Genomic DNA, 25,223 nt, shown 5'->3' with positions numbered 1-25,223 from the left:
AGAATTTCTGCTCTCTACACTGTTTTTGCTAAAATCTTACATGATTTCAACTCCACTCAGAAAGCACAGAGGGTGTAATGCATTCCAATTTTGGACCCAGTGAAGTTGAAGCCTTTGAATCATATGTGAAGGATTATCAGAGACCGATATGTGAGTTTAGGTCACAGCATTGGTTATTGTGCATTTTATGTGGTTCATGAATCAGTATAATCATTTTATGTGGGGTCTGTTATTCTTCAGAGTGTCTGTGTGTCATATCTGCACACCATTTACCTCAAGATTCCTGTCCTCTATCCCTCAACCCTGTTTTTCTGGAGACAAATATTCTGTGCTGCTGCACCATTTTGCACATGTACACCAAAACCCTTCAGAAAACACACACAAACACACGAAGTGTCAGTGTGACTCTCAAAGAAAATGGGCCAGTGTGTCTGAGCTGTAACAGAGGGAGCTTTTCTCCTGGGAACAGATTTATTGGACTTGTCCAGCCTTTTGTCTGTAATCCGCAGCACACTTAAACAATAAGTCTGCCTCAGAGCAAAAAGCTGTTATTGAAATGAGACTTTGAAAAAACACTGTAATCAAAGGACTTATCTTGAAGCACACCCTCAAGCAAGCTCCTTTTTTCCTTCAATAGAATTACACTTTCTACATTTATTAAGCTTTGTTTATTATGGATAGCTTTGTCACCTTCACTACATCTCTGATTGTGACGATATGTGTATGCTTACAGACAGATATTAAATATTATTGTGCTGCAGATATTACATGTATTTGCTCTTTGCTGTACATTGCTCTTAAAATGTTTGTGTCTAGTATGATTAATTTCTCACTCACGTCTCACAAAAGTCGAGACATTTCAAAACAGTAGTGAGGAGGAGGTAAAATATTTATATCCATGTAAAAGCAATCTGATCAGTTCTGTATATTTTGTAAGGGTTAAAATCAGGAGCAAAGATTAAATATGATATGAAAGGCATCCATCTTAGATAGAGTCATCAGTGTAATTTGAGTTTTAGCCTTACAGAGTTGTTAGCATGTCAGTATTATGTGTATCAGATTTGCATTTCTTTGAAAAAATATATAGTTGAGGTCAGTACATGCAAGTAAATATTATATTATATTATAATATAATATAATTTTGTGCTCTTATAATATAAGAGCACAAAAAGGATTGCTTAATCAATAATAATTAAATTGAATGTATTCAAAAATAACCAACTGACCTTTTCTTCTCTGCTTGTATACAGTATATTCTAGTGTACAAAGAACTGTGATTCCACATTTTAGTATTCTGTGTCCGTGTTTTCTACATTTTCTTTTCTTTGAGCCACTTTGAGCCACAGTGAAAATGACAGGGACCCATTTCTTCCTGTGGAAATATGGATTGTATTAGATCAAATACAACATGGCTATTTTTGGACTTTAAAAGGGTAACAAATCTCTGGTTGACAGCCATTCAATAGCTTGTCACATTGTCTGTTTGCTGTTCTTTCCCTAGATTCTCATATGGGGTTTCTCTCCCCCCGGGTTATTTATTTTTCTCTACCGACATAAGAGAAGGGCCACAGTTTGGTTTTCCTTTACCAATCACAACAAACTTTCCATTTAACTTATGTTAATATTAGCTTCATCAGTATGAAATCCCTAAAGCAGTTTGTCTGATAACCTGTCAACTGCTGTAAAGAGTTGTTTTGATGAATTGTGTGTTATTATTCATGAGCTGTGGGTTTCTTGAGTAGCTGTAATGTACCATTCATGCTTGGGCGAACACTGTAGGTGTATTTTCTGCGTGGTGGATTTCTTGCCAATTGAGTGTCTTTTTTTGGGGGGTGGGGGGGTGCAGCTGCTTTGGGAAATCAAAAAGTTTTAGGGTGGCAGTTTTGTGGACTACTTTAAGTTTTTATCTTGGTCACCAAAAAGGTTTAGTTTAAGCAAGAATGAAAAACTGCAAAGTTAGCCAAGAAATGCTTGCACTGCTGTAGTGCAAGTGTTGCCTGTAGTCACGTCATGCTGGGATTTTTTTGAAAGCTGGCACAATTTATAATAGATTGTTGACTTTATAATTCTTAAACAAGAGATAAGAAGACAGAGTCCAGAAAAAGGCACATTTGAGAGGTGAGGAGCAACCAAATAATAACACAAATTAAAGGAAAAAACAGCATAAAATGTCTTAGAAGTGTCTTTGCATTGAGCCTCTGGAACTGTACTGCAGGAATGGAGCACCATTCTTCTAAAGGTTATCCCCTCATTTGGTGTTTTGATGATGGTGGCAGAGAGCGCTGTGTAACACGTCAGTCCAAATTCTCCTGTAGGTGTTCAACTGGGTTGCGATCTGGTGACTGTGAAGGCCATAGCATAGCACCATTGTCATACTCCTCAAACCATTCAGTGATCCCTCATGCCCTGTGGATGGAGGCATTGTTATCCTGTTTCTCCATTAATTCTTTAATTTGTCACTCGTCTGTATGTCTGTTTGCTGCAAGGGTTGTACTTAGTTCTTCAAAAAAATCATTTGCCCAAACCCTTTCACAAAACTGTGTAGTGGAGCATTGAGCAGCTCAGGAGTCTGTACAGACCAAAACTAGCACTAAAAGAGAATAAATGTCAGACTTATATGCCTACAAATGAATGATAATGTTGGTCCATAACTACTGCATTTATAAATAAGCAACTGTTTGCTATATCAACATCACAGTGTGGTGATGAGTCAACTGTCTAGAAGCGGCCAAAAAAGTAGTTATTTCAGGCTTAAGTACTTCTAAAAAGTTTTTAGTCTGGGTTGGTTTTCTTTACTCTGTTGTATATACTTTTGCTAATACTGTAATGACTTAAATTTACACCACAGCACATGTGCATAAAAGTTTGCATTTTAGGTAATGTTAGAGCTGAAAAGTTTTATTAGAGCTGGCAGCACTGGCTTATTAGTTCTCTTTTTCCAGAGAGATGTTACTGCATATTTCTAATGACAGTTCAAGTGATTGATTTGCTATGCAGTAATTACAGTTATTTGTTTGTACATTAACTCTCTCGCTCTTTTTTTATTTATTTAAGAAGCCATACAAACACACTTGTGCTCTCACAGTGTGCACCTCCCTCTGTTTTTCCTTACCTCAGTCTGACAGCCGCAGCCTCTGAATCTCTAACCTGAAACAGCAGGCAATTTATATGCAATGGAACATCATTACATGAAAATGAATTCGATAGATGAGAGATGTGTTCCCGAATGCAAGGTTGGGTTTGAAGGTCTGTTTTGCACTTCAATAATAAAGCTCTTGTTTTGTATGTGCAGTCACTTATTGACAAGACTAACAATAGTAATGAAAGCGCGAGTACAACTGGCAGCACTTTTTCATTTTGGAATGAATTTGAAGGTCGCCTATTTATTTAATCTGCCGTCTGATTGGGTTTTCATGGGGTTGTTGCTATGGTTCTGCTGGCTCGGATTCATTTACAGCAAATTTCACTTTAGTTGAAAATGTTGCATACACAGTTTAGCATACAGTTATAAACAAGCCTCAGTAGATCTGCAGGGCAGTGGGTTTTCAAGGGCTGACAATTCATTAACCAGTAGAGGTAAACATGTGCTGTTGTTTTAGCACAGTAAAGACGCATAAACCATGAGAGTGTCTGCCTTATAGCTCTCCATAAGTTAGTACTGAATTTCATTTTTTTTATTTAGATCAATTATGAAGTAATTGACCAACAACTGAGTAGGACTTCATTATTAAACGCATGTATATATTTCATTTTTACACATTTTATTTCACATTAGACTGACATAAGTGGAATAAGTCATTTCCCAAGTGGTTATTTTGATGCCTGTGCAGTATAGCGTAACTAACTGCACTGAAGAATGTTCCTTTCCACACCCACGTTCTCAGAAGAAAAGATGTACTCAGTCGAGGTTCTTCAAAAGAGACATGCTCTCTTTTCCTGCTCCCTAGCTAAGTGCAGTGAATAGCCTTTGTGGAGTGTGCTGGTTTTCAAAGGGAAACGAAGGCCGCCTCCCACACGGGCAGCTCCGCCGTGGACAAAGCAAGAAGGACACCTCACACTCGTGTTCGCTTCACTTTACATCGAAAATGACAGAGTCAACTGACCACACACCGCATCATATTAAGTTATGGGCAGAGCATATGCACTGTTAAAAAATAAAAAATAAAAAAAGAACAAAAACAAAAAAAACCCCACAAAACTTTAAGGCAACAGAAATTTTGAGTTTGGTGAATTAACTTGATTCCTTACATTTAGGCTGTAAGCACCTCATAAATATGTGCTGTGTTATCCCTATGTGCATGATTGATTGTGTCAAAACTACAAAGACACACAAAAGACACCCCACCTTCATGTGTGGTCATTTGGAGCAAGTATAAGCACTTTGTTTTTAGATGGCGTCAGACAACATGTTGTATGAACTACTTCATTTCGGACATACAGAACCCATTGCTTCCTGCTAGAAATGTCCTGGACCTGATCGTAAGGATCAGTATCGATGCTGATCTGGGTCTATTTAATTGGCTCTATAAGAAACCCAATCAAAAGTCCTTTCTTTACTGAAATATGTTTTATCAGTGAGCTTGTGTTGGAGTGCTGCTCTCCTTAATGACAGCAGGGCTTCTATGGTGGAGCTTTTTACAAAATGTTAGTCAAAACTAGTCTGTGAGAATGTGAAAAAATACTGACTGGATAAATCTTAAGCTCCAACAGTAAAAAAAAATCTCCTCTCGCTCTCTCTCTCTCTCTCTCTCTCTATTATTAGCAAAGCAAAGTGTAGAAAACATTCAGGTAGTTCTACCTGGGAAGCTGCACAAGGTAACATGATGTCAAGCCAAAATAACACTGCCTGTTTTCAGGTTTATGAGCTTTGTACTCTAAGATTGTTTATTAGGGAAGAAACTTCACTCTGTAACAGCACTGCACAAATGCGAGTAGACAGACTATTTTAGTCCCAACAACTCTAACAGAGTGATAACGTCTTCTCTCCAGCTCACCACTTCACACCATTTTCAGGAGCTGCAATCCATCAGTTTAAACTTTGATTCACTCCAGTAATTTAAGATAATCAGCTTCATAGTTTTGAACCAGGACATTTAATATTTGGATGAATAATAAGGTGTCAGATTAAGTCAGCTACAGCTGTCATTTCAATGTATCAGATACATATTTAATCAACACTTGAGTGAATGAACTCTTTGGGTTCGGCAGACACCCACAATGGCTCTGAACTTTGGCAACAGATGTAAAACTGGACTGCAGAATCAGCCAATATGAGTATAGTTTCTAGGGATACTGGGCTTGACCCTGAACTGATTGAAAACCATTAGGAAAGCTTTGGGTCAGGCTGCAAGATTTTCACACTATTCAGCAATCTCAGCATCTTGCCAAACTCAGGCACCAGGCCTTGTGTTTGTGGAGGAGTAAGGTAGTTTTTTTCTTTTTCTTTTTCTTTTTTTTGGGACAAGTTTTGGAACTGTATGTTTATCTCTTCCCATGATGATTTGAAGGTTTTTTTTTTTCCTTAAAGTCCTGCCATAGGGCCATGCGTAGGTAGAGCCAGGAACTCCTAATTTGGTCATGTGTTGTGACCGCGCAGGTCCTCCTGAGGAATCCTGTCTGTTTTCCACACATCTCCTTGGAGTAGACTTCTGTTACCGGGCAACCTGACAGTGACAGAATCTGGTCATCTGTTCCCGCCTCCACCCGTCATGCCTTTACATTTCTCATGTTCCAGTGCACTTGTTTCATGTCCTCCTAAATGTCAGGCACGCATAAATAATCAAAGCAAAGGAGGACAGCATTTTTGTTTGGTGTGTGTCATATGTTGCTACACAGTAAACCACGGTAGTGGTGTGTGAAAAATGCAGTCACGTTGAATCATAATTTGTCAGCCTCTAATTATATTTACATATCTATTCTAGTGCTCCTATCATGCAATTTCCCACTTATAATCATTTCATTTCAAATGTGGAATCCTTGAACAAATTCCTTAATTAGCTCCATGTTTTAATGTGAACTTCTGTGTATTTCTTGGTGTTGATATTTAGAGACTAATTTTTAACCAAAGATCAGATCACTTCCATGTCTTGCTGCTCTAGATAGTTAGATACCAACAGTGCATCATAATGGAGCCTAATTTGTTTGAGGGTTTTCAGCTCATAAACTGTTGCTTAAGTATTCTGCTCTGCTCGCAAATTACTCAGCCATTAAGTCTGCAGTGTTATGGGTTGACAGAAATGAATAACTACTCATTGAAACACAGTGTTGTCTTTGTTTCATGAAAGCAAGAGAACACGTCTTCTCTACTATATTGTAATACTTTTTGGGGGGGGGCGGGGATTTGGTGTCCCTACAGAGATACAAGCCTGGAAGGTGTGATGACATCCTGAAGTGGAAGCCCCCCAATCTCAACTCCGTGGACTTTCGCCTCAAGATCACCAAAGTCGGAGGAGAGGGGTAAGTCACTGTTGCCAGGGAAACGCTCTGCTTGATGAATCTAATAGCACCTATCATTTTGTGACACTGGGTTACTCTGAGATATCCTCACACACACATACATACATTTACAGTCTCTATGTGTGTTCGTGTCAAAGCATGCTTTTCAAAGAAATCCGCTGAATTTCTTTGACGTTATGCTTTCCTGTTTTAAGCCGTCTTTTCCTTGTGTTTCCGTTTTGCTTTGGGGTTCAGTTTCTCTTACAGTAATGTCGCTACGGTCTACAAAAGTTCTTTTCGCCATAATCGCCCACATTTTGTGATCTTAGGAATTTCATGCATACGCTTATATGTGCAAAGAAAAACACTACAGCTCTTTCTTTTTTCTTCCTTTTTATGTTTATTATCCTCTATAGTATAAATTATTCAGATCCACCAGTGCTCACCCTGGGCTTCATCCTGGTACACATCGCAACTATGCAGAAAAACAATTCTATACTAGAGAAGACATTTGATTTCCTGCATGTAATCAGAGGCCTTGGATGTGTGTGTGTTTCTGATACATAACAGTAAACTAGTTGTGAATTTGTTCTTCTATGAAAGCAAACACTTGCTGGCAATGTCAGTCTGTTGATCACTTTGGCACAGACTGAAATATTTCAACTGGACTACCATTGCATTTTGCACAGATATTCATGGTCCCCAAAGGATGAATCCTGCTTACTTTGGTGAGCCCCTGAATATTCCTTGCACCACCAGCAGCATTTTGTGATTTTAACTTATTAGCAAAAGGTAACATGCTAACATACAAAATTGAATGACAATGAATGAAATGTTAACATTACATAAACTAAACATTGTTGTTGTCAGGGCAGCTGTGGCTGTGGAGGAAGAGCAGGTCGTCCATTAATGACAAGCTCCTCCTCTCCACATGTCCAAGTGTTCTGGATGAGACACAGAAGCGTGGGGTGGCCAGAATGGCGTTTGAATGTGTCTCAACAACTGTTCTGTAAATTGGTGGCATTAGAGGCAAATTACAAAGTGCTTTGTCTATTAAGGGAGAAAAGCACTACATAAGTGCAGACCATTTACCGTGGGCGTATTCTAACTGAGCATTTTAGCTGATGTTAGGATTTAGTGCCACTGCACCTAAGCACAATCTCACAGAGCTGCTAGGATAGCTGTAGCATCACAGTCATTTTTTTTCTGTCAGCACAATGCACCTCTCTCTGCTCTGTGTACTTTTCTGCAGCTCAATCTGTGAGTATTGTCTGAGCGCAAGCAAACAGACCCATCGCTGTCAGCTCTCTGGTCATGCTGACTTTTCCTCTGAGAGCTAGGTGACCTTAGTGTCCGTCCCAGCTTTTGTAGCCATGAGCCTGCCACCATTCACTGACAACAGACTGAGAGGATCACAGCAGGGCACAGTCACTCATCCTACTCCAAAGCCAGCCAGCAGGTCAGCTAGTCAGCCTCTTGACTCCTCCCTGTGTGTGGGAGAACACAGACGATTATTGTTGCCATTTGCGAACGTCCTGATATTTCCCCAAAAGATGGATTGGAGGAGGAGGAGCACTCTTCAGTCTTCACTCCTGGTGTTGGTTTTTAAATCTCTCCTTAGTTACGAGAGCGAGAGATGGACAGACGTGTACGGAGGTAACAACTGTTTATTCATCAGCCCACACAATCAATTCTAGAGCACGTCTTTGTGTACCACCAAGGCATGCAGCCTTGCAAGTCTTATTACCTTCTCTGAGAGCACGCACAGAGGCAGACAGTGATTATTGTTAGACAGGAAGAGTGGAGAGGAGGAAAAGAACAAAATGGAAAAGTCGAGGCAATTCCAGAAAGCATGACAGTGCCCCTCCCAAGTGTGGAGTTGAACAGTCTTCAGTATTGTATAGATTGCTTGAATTATGGATAATTTGAGCCAGCATTCTCTCTGAAGAGGCAATGACTAATGGTTACATCATCCTTCATTAGGTGTGTAGTGTCTTTGAAGACCCAGAAAGGGGGAATAGTACTGTCTGACTGGCTTGGATTGGCTCTCTAGAGGCCAGCATTCAGGCTTCTTGTTACTTTTCTTTCTGCTCTGTGGACTCAAGTGTCATTACAACATCACAGTCCATATTATGTGTAAAGGATCTACAGTCAGAGTTCATCCATCAAGTACTCCACCCCCCCTTGACTGCTGATGTAAAAGTATCTGATGTTAAGAACAATATATGATCAATGCCCTTGATGTTTTTGGGAATTCATTTGGGTTTCTATCATCCTTTTGTCCTGTTGATGGATTAGTCTTGTACAGTGCCCATTTTCCTCATTTTTCTCCCAGCTGTGCTTCTTGATATGAAGATTTCATCAACAATTAAAAGCCATTACCACTTTGTCAGTGGCTTTACCCTTCTCTACTTCCCTGTAATCTCTTTTTTCTTGCTTGTTACTGACAAGATTTTAACCAAATATTTGTCACTCCTCATCACATTTTTTTCAGAGATAAATTACCAAACGACTCATAACTTTTTGTTGTAGTACTTTCTATACCATTTCCCAGGTCCCAGTTATTTTCTGACATTTCCAAAAAAATTTGCCACCCATCACTGAAATTTCTATATTAAGCATTTTTCCCTAGTTCAAAATTTAGTTCTTGACTATATTGCTGTGAGAGTTTTTTACTATAACATCCTCATAATGCTCATAATTCTCATAATTTTCATAATGCGTCCATGTGTAAAAAGATTCCAGCCATTATTAAAACTCTGCACTGTGTCTGGGAGACAGACTTTTTTTTTTTTTGTAGATTCAATATTTCTGCAGTTTCATTTGTAAGATGCGAATGTTTGGCATTGACCATTTTATAAGCAGCAGAGAAGGATTTGGGTGCAAAAGTCTTCACTGCACTTGTAGTGTTATTCACAGAAAGTGAATCTGAGAAGTCAAGCGAGCTCTCGCAGCATTTCAGCCGTGAGCACAAACATGAAGGTTTCTGCAGAACAAAAATGGAACCCATCTTTAGATTCCTGTAAATAGATTTCTCTGTATGCTCACAAAGAGATCTGTGGTTGGCGCACCGATGACCTGGCTGTATCCAATTGGCGTAACATCACGGACCAGGGACTCTGTTCCCTGAACTCCTGCATACACATCTTATGGATTTTAACGTCTAATTTTCCACCATTGAACTGGGTTGTTACAATAGTTTTACCTGTGTTTATTGATAATATTCATTTGCAGCATACCACAATGGCAAAATGTTGGCAAATTTGATATTTTTGTTATTGTCAACAAATCCATTAAAATGTCAAAACCAACAATGCATTTTTATTCTCTCAATATTTGTATAGATACACAAATGCAGCAAGTAAATGAAGATGAAACAGCAGAAAATGCAAATAATAATACAATAAAACTACCATAAACCTCAGTATCAAGCTCCAGATCATTCACAAAGACATGACTGATCCTTCTTTAAGAGTTAAATTGATCCCATTCATGATCCATGTTGAGCTCTGTAGGTAAAGAGTTACACATATTGATCCTCTGAACAGAAATTGGATTCATGAAAGAGCATCTTATACTTCCCCACAGACACACCCCGAGTCACTGAGGCAGAAAACCCTGAGAGGTACCCAACACAGAGTGCTCTGTTGAAAGCATGTGTTTTAGAGTTAGAAAGTGCTAATGAAACCCAGTTCAACTACAGGGTGTCTGATGGTTCAGTGAAAACACGTGAAAGCGTCTCCCGACATTGACTATAGAAAGACGTCTGTGACCGAATCTTTTGTCGAGCAGCCAAAAATTACCACTGTCATAGATGATGAGGAGCTCAAAAAGACACTGCCAGAGAAAATCACTTTGACTTCTTCCAGGAGCCTGACAGGAGAGAGTGTGAATATGTGGCTGACAAGCAACATAAATGTGAGATTTACTTTTATATCTTACACTCAGGGATTTCTTCTCTGTGCAATCAGTCTAATCGAGTATATTACTCAACTGCTCAAATACGAGAATCAACATCCACGCTACAGTTCCTTTTTATTTTCATAGTCCCTCTTGTACTTTGTTTGTACATTATAGAGGTGTAATATTCCATGTTTTTTGCTTCTGTGGATTCATAAATCATTTAACATATCGTTCCAGCTGATTGCATGCAGTTCTGAGACTACGCTGACATTTAACAGCCTCTTGATTGTTTTAACAAAAAACGCCTGCCTTGTGTTAGAGTCTGAGCGCTCTGTGCTGTTAAGGTCTCTCATTTTAACATAATACATCTGACCCTAACTCTGAAGAAAAAAAGATGTAATGCAGTTTAAGACAGCAGGACTGTCTCTTAACACATGATCCTCAAACATTCAGGCTGAGAGTGGAGCATCAACTTAGCATCGTGAAACAGCTTGTGAATGACAACAAAAGAGTCTGCTCCTCTGAAACACTCTGATATATGCTCTCATCTGCTTCCTCATCTGTTCCACTGCCTCTGGTAAAATCTCACTGATATGTTACTATTGTTTTTCAGAAAACTGTGTCATCATCAGCACAGCTTTCTTGTCTCGAGTCATGCAGGTTTAGGAAAGAAGTATTTATCACACAGTGCGTAAGTCAGGAGTATTAATGGAACCAATGACGAGAATAGACTTGGTGTTGTGAGGGTCTCCACAGTGTCCATCACAGCATGGCTATTTGGCTCTCTTAATGCCTACTGCTGCTTCCTTCCTGCTTGTGCTAGCTATCATTACACAGGAGGGGGGTTGGGCTGGATGGAAAGATCGGAGGTCTCAGATTTCAGCTCCAATTGAAATCTCTGAATGAGGTGCATCACACTACGTAGACGCACTGTAGTTTAGCCTTCAATTTAGCTCAATAGCCCCCCTTATTTCCGTTCTAAAAATGGTTAACTAATATGAAACCAGGGCTCGTATGCTCAGTCTGTGGCGCACATAACAGCAGACAAAGTGTCTGAAAATAACAAAGGGCACATGGGGGTGTTTGGTGGAGGGAGGTAGAGAGCAGTGTGTGATTAAGACATCTGTTGGGCGTGATCCGTTGGATGAGGCACAAAAACTGCACGGACACATGTTCATGGTTCTGAGAGATGCACATACAAAGGCACAAGACTGCGCATATAAACCCCAATGTAGTGTGAATGAATTGTGCTGAGGGCTCACAGTCACCTCTCAAGCAGAGATACAGTACAGTATAATGCCATGACCTTTTGTTCAATGTTCAGTGTTAGTCCACTTAATATTATTATCATTTCCTTGGACTGTGAATGTGCCCGTACCACAGTTTCCCTATAAGTTTAGAAACATGAAGGCGCACAGAGAGACAGAAGGGCTCAGAGAGGTGTAATCTCACATCTCTGCCGTTCTGTTACTAGCTGGAAATGGAAGCGGCGTAGTGATTTCTCCGTGCCGCTGTTACCACTCAGATGCTCTCATGTTGAGATCCTGCACTGAGGGTGTTAACCGTGATCTTTTTTGTCTTTGTAGGCTGCTTCCACAGACTGTCGGCTTGCTCTACGTCGGCAACTATGACAGGCCCTTTGCAAAGATGAAGGTGAGAAAATAAATGTGTTGCTTTGTTGAAATTATCCTCATGCAAACAAGCCAAAGCCCCCCTGTGCTTTTCCAGCTTCCATTTAGTGTGACATAAGATTTAAGTTTTTTTGAAGGCATGTAGCAAAGTTAACACTGCCAAGATTTAAAGAAATAGTTTTTTCATCATCTGTTGTGACATGAAGAGTATAGTATTTAGCAGTTTAGTTGTGTTGCTTTCTTGGTTAATTGTTTTATGTAAATTAATTTACCACAGATAACCAGGTTTTTATTTGGCTTCACCCCTTAATTCTTAATTTCATCTTATCGTATGAAACCTTCCTATTTCACAGTCTGCTCCCAATCTAATTTGCTGTTGATGCAAACTCAACACATCCTCCATATTTACATATCGTCTTGATATACTGTCACCACCCTGCTGCTTTTAATTTTTGTTTTTAACTGAAATGCCATCCTTGCTTACTTCTTAATTCCAGTCAGCTCTGCTTTCAAAAGTGGAAGATTTTGATCCCCAGTCTGTTGTATTTTGCTCTTTTTTTGTTTTGCGTTGAGCTTCCGTCAGTGAAAATCAACACTTCCTGCACAGCAGTTTCACACTGCTGAATTGTAGTTATTTTTGAGAAAGCAAAGCAAGTTTTTTTCCCCTTTTCTGTAAAGAATAGATATAACAGTATGCACATGTTTGTTTACAGTTATATGCACAGGAGATTAAAGGATTAGTTGATTAATTGATTAGTCACAACTACTTTGATAACTGATTTATCAATTAAGATGTTTTTCAAGCAAAAATGTCATACAGCTTCTCTAACGTGAGGCTTTGCTGTTTGAATATTTAATACTGTGATTTTTTTTTTCTATTTTTTGGTATTGAAAAATAAAACATTGAGTGAATTAATTCACTCAATGTTTTATTCAGAAAATGTCAGTGTTATCAAGAAAGGAAATCATCAATCATTATACCCTAATATACAATAGATTATCTATAAAATGTCAGGAAATAGTGAAAAATGCCCACCATAACTTCCCAATATGATGCATTGAAATTGCTTGTTTTATTCAACACACTGTCCTGAATACATAAAGAAATATTCACTTTACAATCAGACATGACAGAGAAGCAGCAAAGCTTCACATTTCAGAACCTTTAACCAGCAAATGTTGTGACTCTGTGATTGGTCATCAGAGAAGTTGCTGCCACATTTTCTGTAACTAATCAATTTATCCGCTAACCATGGCAGCTCTAACATTATCTTATTATGTTCAGCTTTTGTCCATTTTGTCTGTGACGTACTGAACTGTCGGTCAGACAGAGAGGCACATGTCAGCTGCTTTTACTGTAACAATGAGACTGAGTTCAATGGTTTCCTGGCTGCATATTGTCTGATGGGATCACACACACCCACTACATCATCAGACCTTTGACCTACAGTAATATATACACAGTCAAGTGCACTCCACAGTAACTAGCATCTCTGGAAATTTACTGGTCTGAGGCATGGAAGAGGTTTAGGAGGAATGTGATAGTAAATGTTGCATTTGTTCTACAATATCTGTTTTGATGCACATTTATCTGATGCTATTATTCTGTATGGAAATGTGTAGGCTTTCCAACAGTCACAGTCACAGTTTAGACACAAAGTAAATGAGTGTTTCTGTTCCCTCTGGTGCTGTCACTGTTGTGCCAGGTTCCCATGTATCAGCCTTGGGCTCTGTTACTGAACAAGGTAGAGTCTCTGTTTGCAGCTCGGTCTCTAAGCTCCTCTTGGGAAGACAGAGCAAAAAGCTGCAGCCCCGAGGTCATCTTCTGTCAGCTTTCATGTTGCTAATTTTGCTGTGAAATGTGTTTCGTAGTCAGTCCAAGTGTGAATATGCTAAAAAATGGTAATCGCGTGCCAGCACAGGACATAGTGACTTGTAGTTATGGCTGCCTGAATAATGTTCCTGATAAATCTGACATGTAGTTCCACCTCTGCATAGTTCTTTGTGTGCTTGTTTGTGGCCTGCGGTGCTCCACAACAGAGCAGTTTTGATATTCATCGTGTTGCTCGTGGGCATGTCAGAAATGTCGATGTGTCGATTAGATGTAATTTGAGGCACATCCACTCACCAGCTCATCTGAAAGCATTCAGCTGCTGGAGAAATGAAATCAAACTTTTTCTGTAATTAGAAAAATGTTGTAATCTTCATGAAAACCTGTTTTATTGGCTCAATTCCTCCAAGTTAGCTCCTTATTGTTGTAATTCCTTACACTGTTGGTACCTACAGGGAATTGCTAAAATGAATTTTGGAAGGGAGCTTTCATGATGATTTATCAGCTCAGCCTTTCGAAAAGAACAGATATTGTGAAAGAGCAGGCCAACTGAGAATCTTTTGTCTCTTTTCTAGACTTCATGAGCATAGGCTGAAAATAGTTTATTGTGGATGAACGTATATTAAAGATACAATTGTAATCTTGTTAATGCGTGCAAGAGTTACTAATTATATGTCCATTGCATCTGCTCAGAAAGGAAGAAATGTAATAAAGTGGTCAGTCTCTGGAGCATTGCAGCCTTCTTTTGCTTGTTGAAACTAAAGCACATTCTGCCCACTGCATTATTTGTCCACAGTTTCTAGTGGCTGTAGTGACACTGTAATCACCAAATTTGTGAGATCTGGGAATGCAGCAACATCTCCAAGTATAGGTCCAACAGGGCACACACCACAGCCAAATGATCGGGCAGGTTGTAAATAGACTCCCGGGTTAGTCAAACTTATTTCGAGGAGTAAAATTACTGCCCAGACTGTCTGTTGTAAACATCCCTTACAATGGTTTTCCTGTGCAGTGAGGGATTATTAAAGACATTGTGCTTGCACTCACTTCTAGTTTCACCTCTAAATAAAGTGATATCATCTGGCTGAAAGGTCAGCTTGTTTACAACCTGATCTTTTTGTCTGATCATTCCTGCTTGTTGTTCTGTTAAACCTTTTTTTAAGAGATGCACAAATCTCGACCTCTAACAACCTGAGAATCTCAGGGTTGCTGCTCTGAAACCTATGCTCTTTTCCATTGCAAGAACACAGTGCAGCACCCAGACGGTGTAGAGTGTAATCTAGAGTAATCTTGTACTTCAAAAAAAAGGCAAGACAAAGGTGAAGTATCTTGTGAATACTCTGAACCCCTTCACCTACAGACTAACCAACACACACTGCAGCACTTCACAAAACTTCTGCCAACTCTTGTGGGGTGAAGAAAATAACTCAGTCCACAGTCAGTTTCACTTTAAAAGCCCTTTGTCAGTATAGCATTTTGGATAACGATGTTAAAAGTTGCAGCAGAGGCAGTTCTCCACTTCTAGAGACATAACATTAACAACAACTCAGCCGAGCATGGCACTTGTTTTTTTTTCACCCTTTACTTCACAACTGCTGTTTTTACAGAAATCATTTTACCAGTGATGTTAGGCAGTAAATTATGATTTAATTTCATTATTGTCATACAGGAGGACGACTTTAAGATGCTTCTGAGTTAATGCAGTTAACTTACATGAAACGCTGCATACACTCACACACCTTTCTCAGCCTTATCAGACAATGATCCAATCAAGAACAGTCAGTTTAACTATCAGTTATGATTCATTTGCAGCTCAGTGAACGAAAGACAGAAGTCAGTGGTTTGGAATAAGAGCCAAAATATAATGCCCTCCTTTCTTTTTATTGTATCAAGACACATTTTAATTGATTCTGAATTGAATCATGGCACCAAAAATTGGAGTCAAATCAAAGACTCCTACCCACCACTTATTTCTACTCCTGTTACAATCCATAGTGCCTGAGAATAAGAGAATAAGAGGAGTTTTCATGGTCTCACTTGTAGAATAGGTATAATTTGCTAAAGCCTACTAGAAATGATGGCTATTGACTCCACGTTTAGGTTTAGTTTCACAGTTTCATGGAGTCAGCTTCCTGTGCAGAGCTATATGTGGCCTGTGCGTACAGCTCATTAATCATAAATAATGTGAATGGTGCCTGACAGATGTAGTCACCAGAGAGGGAGATAAGAGCAGCTCTCTGTCAAAGACTGGCGGCTTTGATGAAGTGGTGAGAGTTTGGCAGCGTGTGCTTCACCTGCTGAGTGCTGAAGTGCCTCTGACTGTTTTTACCTTCAATGATTTCCCCAATTTGTACGACCCCATAGGCATCATTAAGTGAGCGTGAGACAAAGAGTTTTTCTGTTTAATCAACAGGAGCACTTTCTCATTGACGTTTAAATAAGTTTTCATTCTCTTGCCCACAGCTTTTGTCCTGTTATCTGAGATGTGGGTTTGAAAACTATGAATATTTTCTCTACCTGAAAAACTTAAGACGCTCAATCATGCTGCACAAAAAGCAAACTAATCAATAAAGAGGAAAGTTAAAAACACAACACAACTGGATTGTGTAGTGGAAGTCTGTGCTGTTCTTTTTGTGTCTTGTAACTTGTCTAACTGGCAGATCTGACAGTGTACGCCTGCTTCCCCATCACTGGCCTCATTTACACATTATTACCTTGTTTTTCTCCTCAGAGATCTTCTCGGTCCTGGTGTGACAGTCGATCTGAACGTGTGGGATAATGATCAGTATTATACGTATTCACCAGAAACATGATGCTGGCGTCATGTAATGGCTTCATGAGGAGTCTCTGAGTTGTTGGACTCACATTTGTTTGTTCTGTGACACAGCTATTTAAGGCCATGTATAGCTGTAATTGGTGGTAATTACACTGCAGATAATGCAGCATGTGAGTCGACTATTTTAACTTTACAATTCACTCTGTTTGCTGAGTCACTCAGTTGACTTGTGTATTTTAAGGAGTTGATATTAATGGACAGAAGACATCTAATGTATTCTGTTTGAAAGCATATTAAAGATTGAACATTAGTTTTTATGCTTTCCATCAGCTGTGTTGTTCCCTCTGAGGCAGTGTTTGTTCATGTTCATGCTCTTCTGCATCTTATATCCTCTCTCTACTTATATATTCTTTCATCTGGTTCCTTGTTATTAAAATGGACCCGAGTGCTGCCGTGTCGCAGACCTCAGGGCCGGTTCTGATTAAGTCTAGAATGAAACAAAGGCAGTGTCAGGAAAACAAAACAAGCTATTCAAGGAAATTACAATCTTTGAATGTTTACTCATCCGTGTCGCTATCTCCATGAAAGTCCTGCAATAAACTGCAGCAGAGTGCCGACTGAGTGTGTGTGACTGACGCGGATTCCAATATTTGATAAAGAAACAAGTTGACTGTCCTTGTTGTGCTCAGGCTGGTAAAAGGTCAGATGTGTTTTGGTTCCAGTTTCTGCTTTACTATATGATATAGCAGACATAATGTTGTGCATGTTTGGTTTTTGTGGGAGAGAAACTAACCCTTTTTTTATGCGTTGGGTCCCATTCTCACTGTCTTTGGTTTGGATGCCAGGGATTTAGACCCAGATATATCCTGCTGCTCAACAAAGATCGCTGCCTTTTCTCATGAGAAACACCTGTAGGATGTGTTCTGTGTGGTGCTGGCAGTTTTCTACTACCACATAATCAGCTGAATGTGAAACAATAACATCAAAAAATCATCATTTTATGATTTTCTGCAGTTCTGTTAAAAATCACATTTTGTTATGGGCGAGAAATCCCAAGAATAGTGTATGTTTCTGAGAAGTAATCATTCGTAGGATATCACTACGTGTATAAAGACACATGTATGTCAGGAATAATTCATCTTTTTATGGACATGAGCCTGTGTGTTAAAACTCAAATTTTCTTTCTGGTGACACTATTTACAAGAAAGTGGACATCAATATGGTGTTTTGTAAGAGGTGTTAGAACACAAAAATGACTAATGTCACTAATTGCAGAATGCAACCTTTTACAGTTCCTGTGCCCTTCTATAATTTATCCAAACAAGTTGTTCTGACAACTGAAGCACTAGCAGGGGATATGTCAGTAAATGTTTCCTTTTGGGTTTCATGAGTATTGTTTCCTAGCTGGTTATACAGCAGCAGATATAAAACAGGCTTTTCACTTTGCTAGTATCAGGACTGGCATGAGCGCTTTCACCCTTTTCTTTTTTTTATTCTTTATAATAAATATAATCTTTACATTGGATGAAAAGGCGGGAGAACCGAGCTCCTCTCCCCTTGCAGCAGTGCAACACTGGCTGATGAAGAGTTCGACCGTCAAAGTCCCTGATAACTGGTATCACACGTGTGCTGCCATAATGAGACAGATTTGGACGGATTAAGCACCAAGTGGTGATGAAAAATGGCAGCCAACATGTCACCCTTCACCAGCAGGAAGAGATCCCAGCCTGCAGCAGCACCGCGTCCTGCCTGCCTGTACTGCCCTTCACAGTTTTCTGGCAGCGTGCTGTGTTGAGCTTTAGGAAAGCTTAGAGATTCTTTCGCTTCTTTAGATCATAGATGAAGTAAAGAAATGTTTAATTTACAGTCAGTCTTATTAATGTACTGAGTGTCTTTAAACTGAGATCAAAGAAAGATGTTTTTGGAGATACTTCATAATTTTGAAATAACGACTGTGACTCATTATGAGATAATGAGTTACAAATTGTCAGGGTCATCATATGAAATCCAGTATCTACAGTTTCTTTCTTTGGCATGTATTCTTCCTCTCCCTTTCTGTCTTCCTTCCTCACACACTCTCTTTCTTCCTGTGTGATTTCGACCCCCACTGAGAGCCCAGATGCCCCACACTCCAGGATCATACAAGCTCTTACATCGTATTTTTTTGCGACTTGCCAAACGCCGACGCTTTCCTGGCAACAGTGGTCACGCTCTGACCTTTGCTGGAGGTCACGTGTTCACACTGAGCCATGGAGGTCAGCCTCTTTGTCTGAACAGCCTCTTTCCACGAAGTCAGGGTGAAAAATCACAGACAAGCACATAATGACTCATATTGTTGTATTTTTGATTTCTTTAAAAGCCCACCATTACACTATTTCAGCTGCACTTTTCATTTCCCAGCAGCTCTGGGATTTGCATTTTCCAAGTCCTGAGAATCCTCTCAGTGAGACACAGTCCCTCGACAAATAAACAACAGATGCTCAAATGTCTTCTTTGACTCATACTTGATCTTCAGTATCGTGTGCCATTTTCATATACTTAAACAGTGTTACAGTGTGCTCAGTGCGTAGAGTTGATTTTGTTTTCAAAGCAGAGTATGATGTAATAAGTCAGTGATCCTATAGCTCAGTAGGACGAGCAGGAACTGCTGTTGCACTGCTTTGTTTGGGGCTACATCACAGAGATACAGACTCTCATGCTGTGCAAGTATCTGTCAATGTTTATGTATGAATACACCAGTTTTATCCTAAATCTCTGAGTGGAATTGCGACAAAGGAAAGTCCATTTATCTTAGATCATTTAATATGGATTGTTTGTCAAATGATTCTCTCAATAACAGTCATTTTCTTGAATCTTAAAATCTTCATTCTTCTAGATGTTTCACCTCCTTTGTCTCAATATTGATTTTCATCAAGCATCATAGTTGGGTCGTCTTTGTAAATAGGAATACTTTCTGAAGTCACTATAGTAATTTCTGGGTGTTGATGTTAATACATTTATTTGCTTCGTGGTAACACTCGTGACACAAAATCAACACTCTCAGATATTATATAATATCCATGTGATGTTTAGAGTTTATTTTGACCCTGACAATGATGGTTACACAAAATAATATGAACTCAAGGTCACCTTACTAGGTTTTTCTCCTAGGGCTTTCACCCAAATCCCAAGGTCTCCTTCTGTCAGTCTGTTATCACGTACCAACTCTCCATCCACTAATGATGATTAAGATGTGCTTAAACAGTTAATTTATTAACATGAAATAAACTTTATTGACACCACATAGTGAAACTGAAGTGATACAACAGCAGAAGTAGATAAGTTACTTTCAAAAACTTTAAAATCTACAATACTATATACATTATGAACATATGCTACATATAAAACAAGCCTGAAAAACTCAAAAAGGTTCTAACAACTGTATACAAAGACATAAATAGTAACTATAAAGTCAATTGACAATTTATAAAGCAAAATGCTGAATATTTGTTGCTTTCAACTTCCTAAATGTGAGGATTTACTGCGTTTCTCTTTTTTTATATCTTTGTAAATTGAGGTTTTGGACTGTTGATGGAGCAAAACAAATCATTTGAAAGCATCACGTTTGGCTCTGGGAAACTAGTTAGAGTTAGTAAGTTAGAGACTAAAGGATAAATCAATTAACTGAAATGACAATCACAAGATTAATCTCTAATGAATATAATCACTAGTTGCAGGTTCTTGTGTAATACAAACAAATTTAAAACAAGAATTTCTGTGTAATGTTAAACTTACAGTTGTATTTGTTGCTGGGGCCAGAGCCAGTATCATCACCATCATCATGCTGGGCTGCACGTTTATTGTATCTTATTCAACTTTTAACGTCGTTGTCACTGTAGCTGCATTTCCATTTTGTAACTTCCATTTATTGCATTTTGACGTTGCCTTCCAAGCTGGCTGAAGCTTCATTTTGCCACTTAAAGTGTCAATTGGTAAGTAGTAATAGCAAAAGTGATGATAATAATTAGCATCATATTCATATGACTTTTGAAACTGCAGTTAGATATGCCAGTCACTGTGAGCTGTTGGCATTCATCAATGCAGCAACGTCCCTGAGACTTGTTATGATGATTTAAGTCCATAGCTTCTGACTGCGACAAAATACCTCACAGGATTTATAAAATTACACTGGTATTTTCTTGCACTCTGCTGGGAAAGTACAAACCATCTGTGTCCTTTCATCTTTTTGTGCACAGGCCACTAAAGAGCTGAAGCAGTACGACAACAAGATCATCGAGTGCACCTTTGCCAACAACAGCTGGGTGTTCATGAGGCAGAGGGTGGACAAGAGCTTCCCCAACTCCTACGATACAGCCATGGGTAAGACTTCCAACAGTTAATTTGTTAATATCTCACTGTCTCCTCTATCTGTGTGTCTATCTGAGTGAATAACAACCCGTCAGACTGCGATTAATGACCCGCTTTATCTTTAATTCACATCAGCCTTCTGTCTTAGTTTAATTTCTGTAATAAGAGACAGTGTGTGTGACTAGAGAAAACAGGCATTCAAACATTCAAATGTAAACCCACTGCTCACAACAACAGACATACAAAATCAGATATGAATATTTGCCCTACAGAGTTGGTAGAGATAAACAGAACTAAAAGAAGAGTGAATATTGGTCGTACATTTGCAGCACGAGTCCAAATGAGTAATGATGTTGCTCCATATCTGCTGAATGTGTAAATAAGCAGGCGTTTGCTAACACAAGGTGATGATTTGTCAGTGTTTTGTTTACATCTGTCGGGAAAAAAGATATTTAATGTAGCTTTAAATATGTTATAAATGGTTGCTGAGGTGATTAAGTGCCTAAAGCAGAACTGTAGTAACATAATCAACATGTCTTGCTTTGTAAAGCTGTAGAAATGTTTACTATATTTAACTGAGTGTATGACAACTTTTTTGTTGAAATGTTTTTGTAAAAGTTTGTAATATTTAAAGGTAATTGTCTTCAAATTGTGCAGTAGCTGAGCTACTGTTTTATCTTAAAGAGTCAAAGTAATTTTAGTTCCACGGTTCAATAAAAGATAGAACAGAGTGATTTAACTCTGATTTGAATTCTGAACAAACACTTTTTCTCAAATGGTGCTATGAAAACTGTACAGCTGTAACAGCTTCTCAAAACAAATGGTGAAAAACAAAGAAGATGGAGAAGGAATGTGAAAGTAATAGTTTACCACAGTAATAAACCTTGTTTGTGTAGCAGTCACCTAAATGTTGACTTTACAACGCTGTACAAGGAAGCACATAAAAGTACAAATTGAAGCAATAAAAACAAGAAGCACAAGCGAGAGAAAATACATTTAAAGAATAGGCTGAATTGATAGAAGATAGAAAAGATAGTCTTGAATTATTAAGCTTTAGATCCTCAGGCAGGCTGTTGTGCAGCCTTCGAACCCAGATGGCAAAAGCACCTTTTATCTAAAATCCAGACAGACAGTGCTGCATTTCTGCCCGAGCTGATAACACTGTGTTCCATTTATAAAGTAGTCATCCACATGTTGGTGACGCGGCATGGTCATGAATATGCCAATGGAGCTGTGAAGCGGGAAGAGGTATTTTGGGTCCTGTGGAGATTTCCCATAGACAGTGTGAGGTTACACATGATAATATATAACAGTTATAACAGCACATCAATTAAGACTAAAACAGCAGCTTACATTTACAGCTGCTTAAAACTAAAGTTTAATTTGTTGCAAACAATTTATTATATGTTCATTTGCTGCTTACATAGGTGATAAATTTAAAGCAACCTGTTGTAAATGTTCACTGCTGTAAGCATTAAGCTACTTATTCAGGCATGTGAATGTCTGCAGCTTAAGCTGGAACAGGTAAACAATGTTTAATCCATTCTTTACAAAGCTGCTCTTGTGTTTTTGCTTTTTGGAAAGTTCTCTTACTACAGCCCCATGCACATCATTATTACTGCCATTCAGGGGAAGGGTTTACCAGACAGTCGGTTCAGTGTTGTTTCCTCTTGTGCTAAAGTGACTGAAGCATAAATCTTGCTGCTGGAAGAGTCTGTCACCGTCTCTGTAGTAACTTCTTCCCTCCTGTGTGTGTGTGTGTGTGTGTGTGTGTGTGTGTGTGTGTGTGTTCATTCTTTCTCTCCCCAGCTGTGTGTAAAAGCATCCAGGAGCCCGTCACTAAGGAAATCCTGTTGGAGTATCTGGACCGCTGTGCTCAGGGAGTCCAAGCCCAGAACCGGAAACACCCGCCAGACCCAGACGCTGAGCTAATGCCCCCTCCCCCTCCAAAGAGACCCAACCGGGCCATCCCGTAGCCCCGCGGCCCGGGCCTTCTGGACTGCTCCACAGTCACTGTGTACATCCACATCACCAGCCTCATCATCCCTCCCCCTGACGGAAAACAGACATTTCAAGGCTTTGTTACCCTCTGCACATTTGCTTTATCATCCTGTACATGTAAGGACTTCACAAAGATTTTGTTGACTGCCTCAACGTCATTAATTTACCTTGTAGACTTCTTTGTAGCTTTAATTGCTGGTGTTCTTATTAAATTGAAAAACATGATGCTTAGTTTTTTTTTTTTGTTTGGTTTTTTTTTCCTATTTATCTTTTTTAAAGTCTGAACTAATTGGCATTTATCAACAGGGATATTGTTATGGCTACAAATAACACCTGACAATGCAGACCTTGTTTGTGTTTTGTCAACTAGTTCATTAATTTGTTTTGAAGGAGTAAACATAATCGAAGCTCATTCTCCTGTCTTAATGTTTTTAAAACACGAAACAACACTTAAAAAAAATTAGATCTCATTTAGATTAACACAAAGCTGTACAGGTTTTGCTTTTGGGTTCAGTTAAGTTAACAGTGTTGCCTCTGATGCTCAAGTCAGAGGCGTCCAAATGCTTTCATAACAAGAATCAGATCATACAGATCATCTGTGTGGACTTTTGTTTTAAAGGCTGCACGGATGGACGGAGAGGTGACAACATGATTACACAGTCTCAACAAAACAACTACAAAAGGAGTAAAACACTGAAGTCAAGCTACACATGGGTGACAAATTAAAGGGATAAAAAAAAAACAATATATCTTTAAGTATCTTAAAAGGGTTTCATTGTCTCTTGACATAGTTATATACATCATTCTTCTAGAAGATATTTCTGTATTTGATTTTGTGAAGCTGCGTTGAGATCTGGTGATCTGGTGAACTCATCAAATCATTCAGTGACTCCTCATCTCCTGTGGGTGGGAACATTCTCATTAGGCACATGTTGTCATGCATCCTCATTTAACTTCAGTCATTCAGTCTGACATTGTGTTCATTTTAAGCCAGTTTCTTGTTGGAGAGATTATGGGCCCAAACTAACCAGTAGCAAGTAGCAGACATCCTGCTGATATCATTTTCAGTCAGACAGAAGCTGCAAGTCAGTGAATTATGTTCATTTAAGAGCTGTTATTTCTGTACGTTATTTCATCAGTGGTTCAACATTTATTTTGTACAACAACAATTCGTGCAGTTGCATCAATCCCCTCTACGGTCTTTCTGACACTATTTTTCCTGGATGTAGCTAGCTGGCCATGTAGCCACAATGACCTTTACCTTAAAGCAACAATATGTAACTATTTTAGCTTAAAATAACATCATCAGTATTGATTTTGATGGTACATGGAGTTGTAATGCTAGTGAGTAGCATTTCACGGCACTATGTCACAGATAGCTTGGTAATTCTTTCTTTCATTTGTCAACCCCTGCCTTAGTGATTGATAAGCTTTGTTTGCTGTTAGTGGTCAGCTTCTTAGCTGTAACCACTCAGACTTGGAGCCCAATAGAATTTAATGTGCCAGCGTCCTGTAATTACCACTTCAGGCTGTAGAGGTCACTGTTTCTGTTGCACAGTGAAAGTTTTGTAGTGTTGCTTTAAAATCACTTTCAGAGTTCATTACAAAAAATACAAATACAAATTCCAATCAAAATGCTCTAATCTTTCAAAAAATCATACATACTCATGAAAATTAATAAATAACCTAATAAAAACATAAAAATCAATCACTTTGGATAAAACTGGTGGTAACAAGGCTGAAACGGTGTTCTTCTACATAACCATCTCACTGCTTAAATCTGTGAGATTTAATTTGGCTATTGAATATCCATCAGCCTCCACACAAACAAATATTTATCTGCAGCTTCTGACAGGAATATGAGGAGAAACACTCAATCCATTATCTTAAAATATAAGGAAATGTGTCTGTTTGCCACTTCCTGAAGATGTCTCACTCAGGAACAACACATGAACCTGTGTCATAACAGACACATGCTCTGGCTGAAGCAGAGGCTCCTCTCGAATCAAATTTCCACCAGCTCTTAAACACACTCTTGTTGTTTGACCCCTGACCTCCCTGTCAAAGGCAGGAAAATGAAGATAATTTCCCTTCTGATTTTTGAACACACCCATCATTGCTCCTTTATTTTAATCCCATTGAAAAACCTTGTTGCCAGGGAACATTTGATTTTTTTTTTTTCTTACCCTGTTGCCCACGTTGTTGCCTGCCTGTTGCTAGGAGTGTTGCCCATCTGCACTGTTTATCACCCACTGTAGTGTTTGTAGAAATGATTTACTCTGCAGCTTTCACATGCAGC

At 39.0% G+C, this 25,223-nt stretch overlaps 1 protein-coding gene across 2 annotated transcripts in view; it reads left to right on the top strand.

Annotated features, from left to right (window-relative positions):
* Nucleotides 1–23,149, top strand: part of rngtt (RNA guanylyltransferase and 5'-phosphatase) — an 80,083-nt gene extending 56,934 nt beyond the window's left edge. For both annotated transcript variants that reach the window (XM_018661702.2, XM_018661701.2), the window contains 4 exons: nucleotides 6,356–6,456; nucleotides 11,925–11,991; nucleotides 20,812–20,935; nucleotides 22,733–23,149. In XM_018661702.2, the coding sequence (XP_018517218.1) occupies nucleotides 6,356–6,456; nucleotides 11,925–11,991; nucleotides 20,812–20,935; nucleotides 22,733–22,899 (459 nt within the window). In that variant the 3' untranslated portion in view covers nucleotides 22,900–23,149. The remainder of the gene's footprint in view (nucleotides 1–6,355; nucleotides 6,457–11,924; nucleotides 11,992–20,811; nucleotides 20,936–22,732) is intronic.
* Nucleotides 23,150–25,223: the final 2,074 nt, after the last annotated feature.

This window comes from Lates calcarifer, linkage group LG7_1 (genome assembly GCF_001640805.2).
Source record: "Lates calcarifer isolate ASB-BC8 linkage group LG7_1, TLL_Latcal_v3, whole genome shotgun sequence".
NCBI lineage: Eukaryota > Metazoa > Chordata > Actinopteri > Centropomidae > Lates > Lates calcarifer.
Note: the sequence above shows the minus strand (reverse complement) of the source record. Positions and strands in the feature narration are given on the sequence as shown.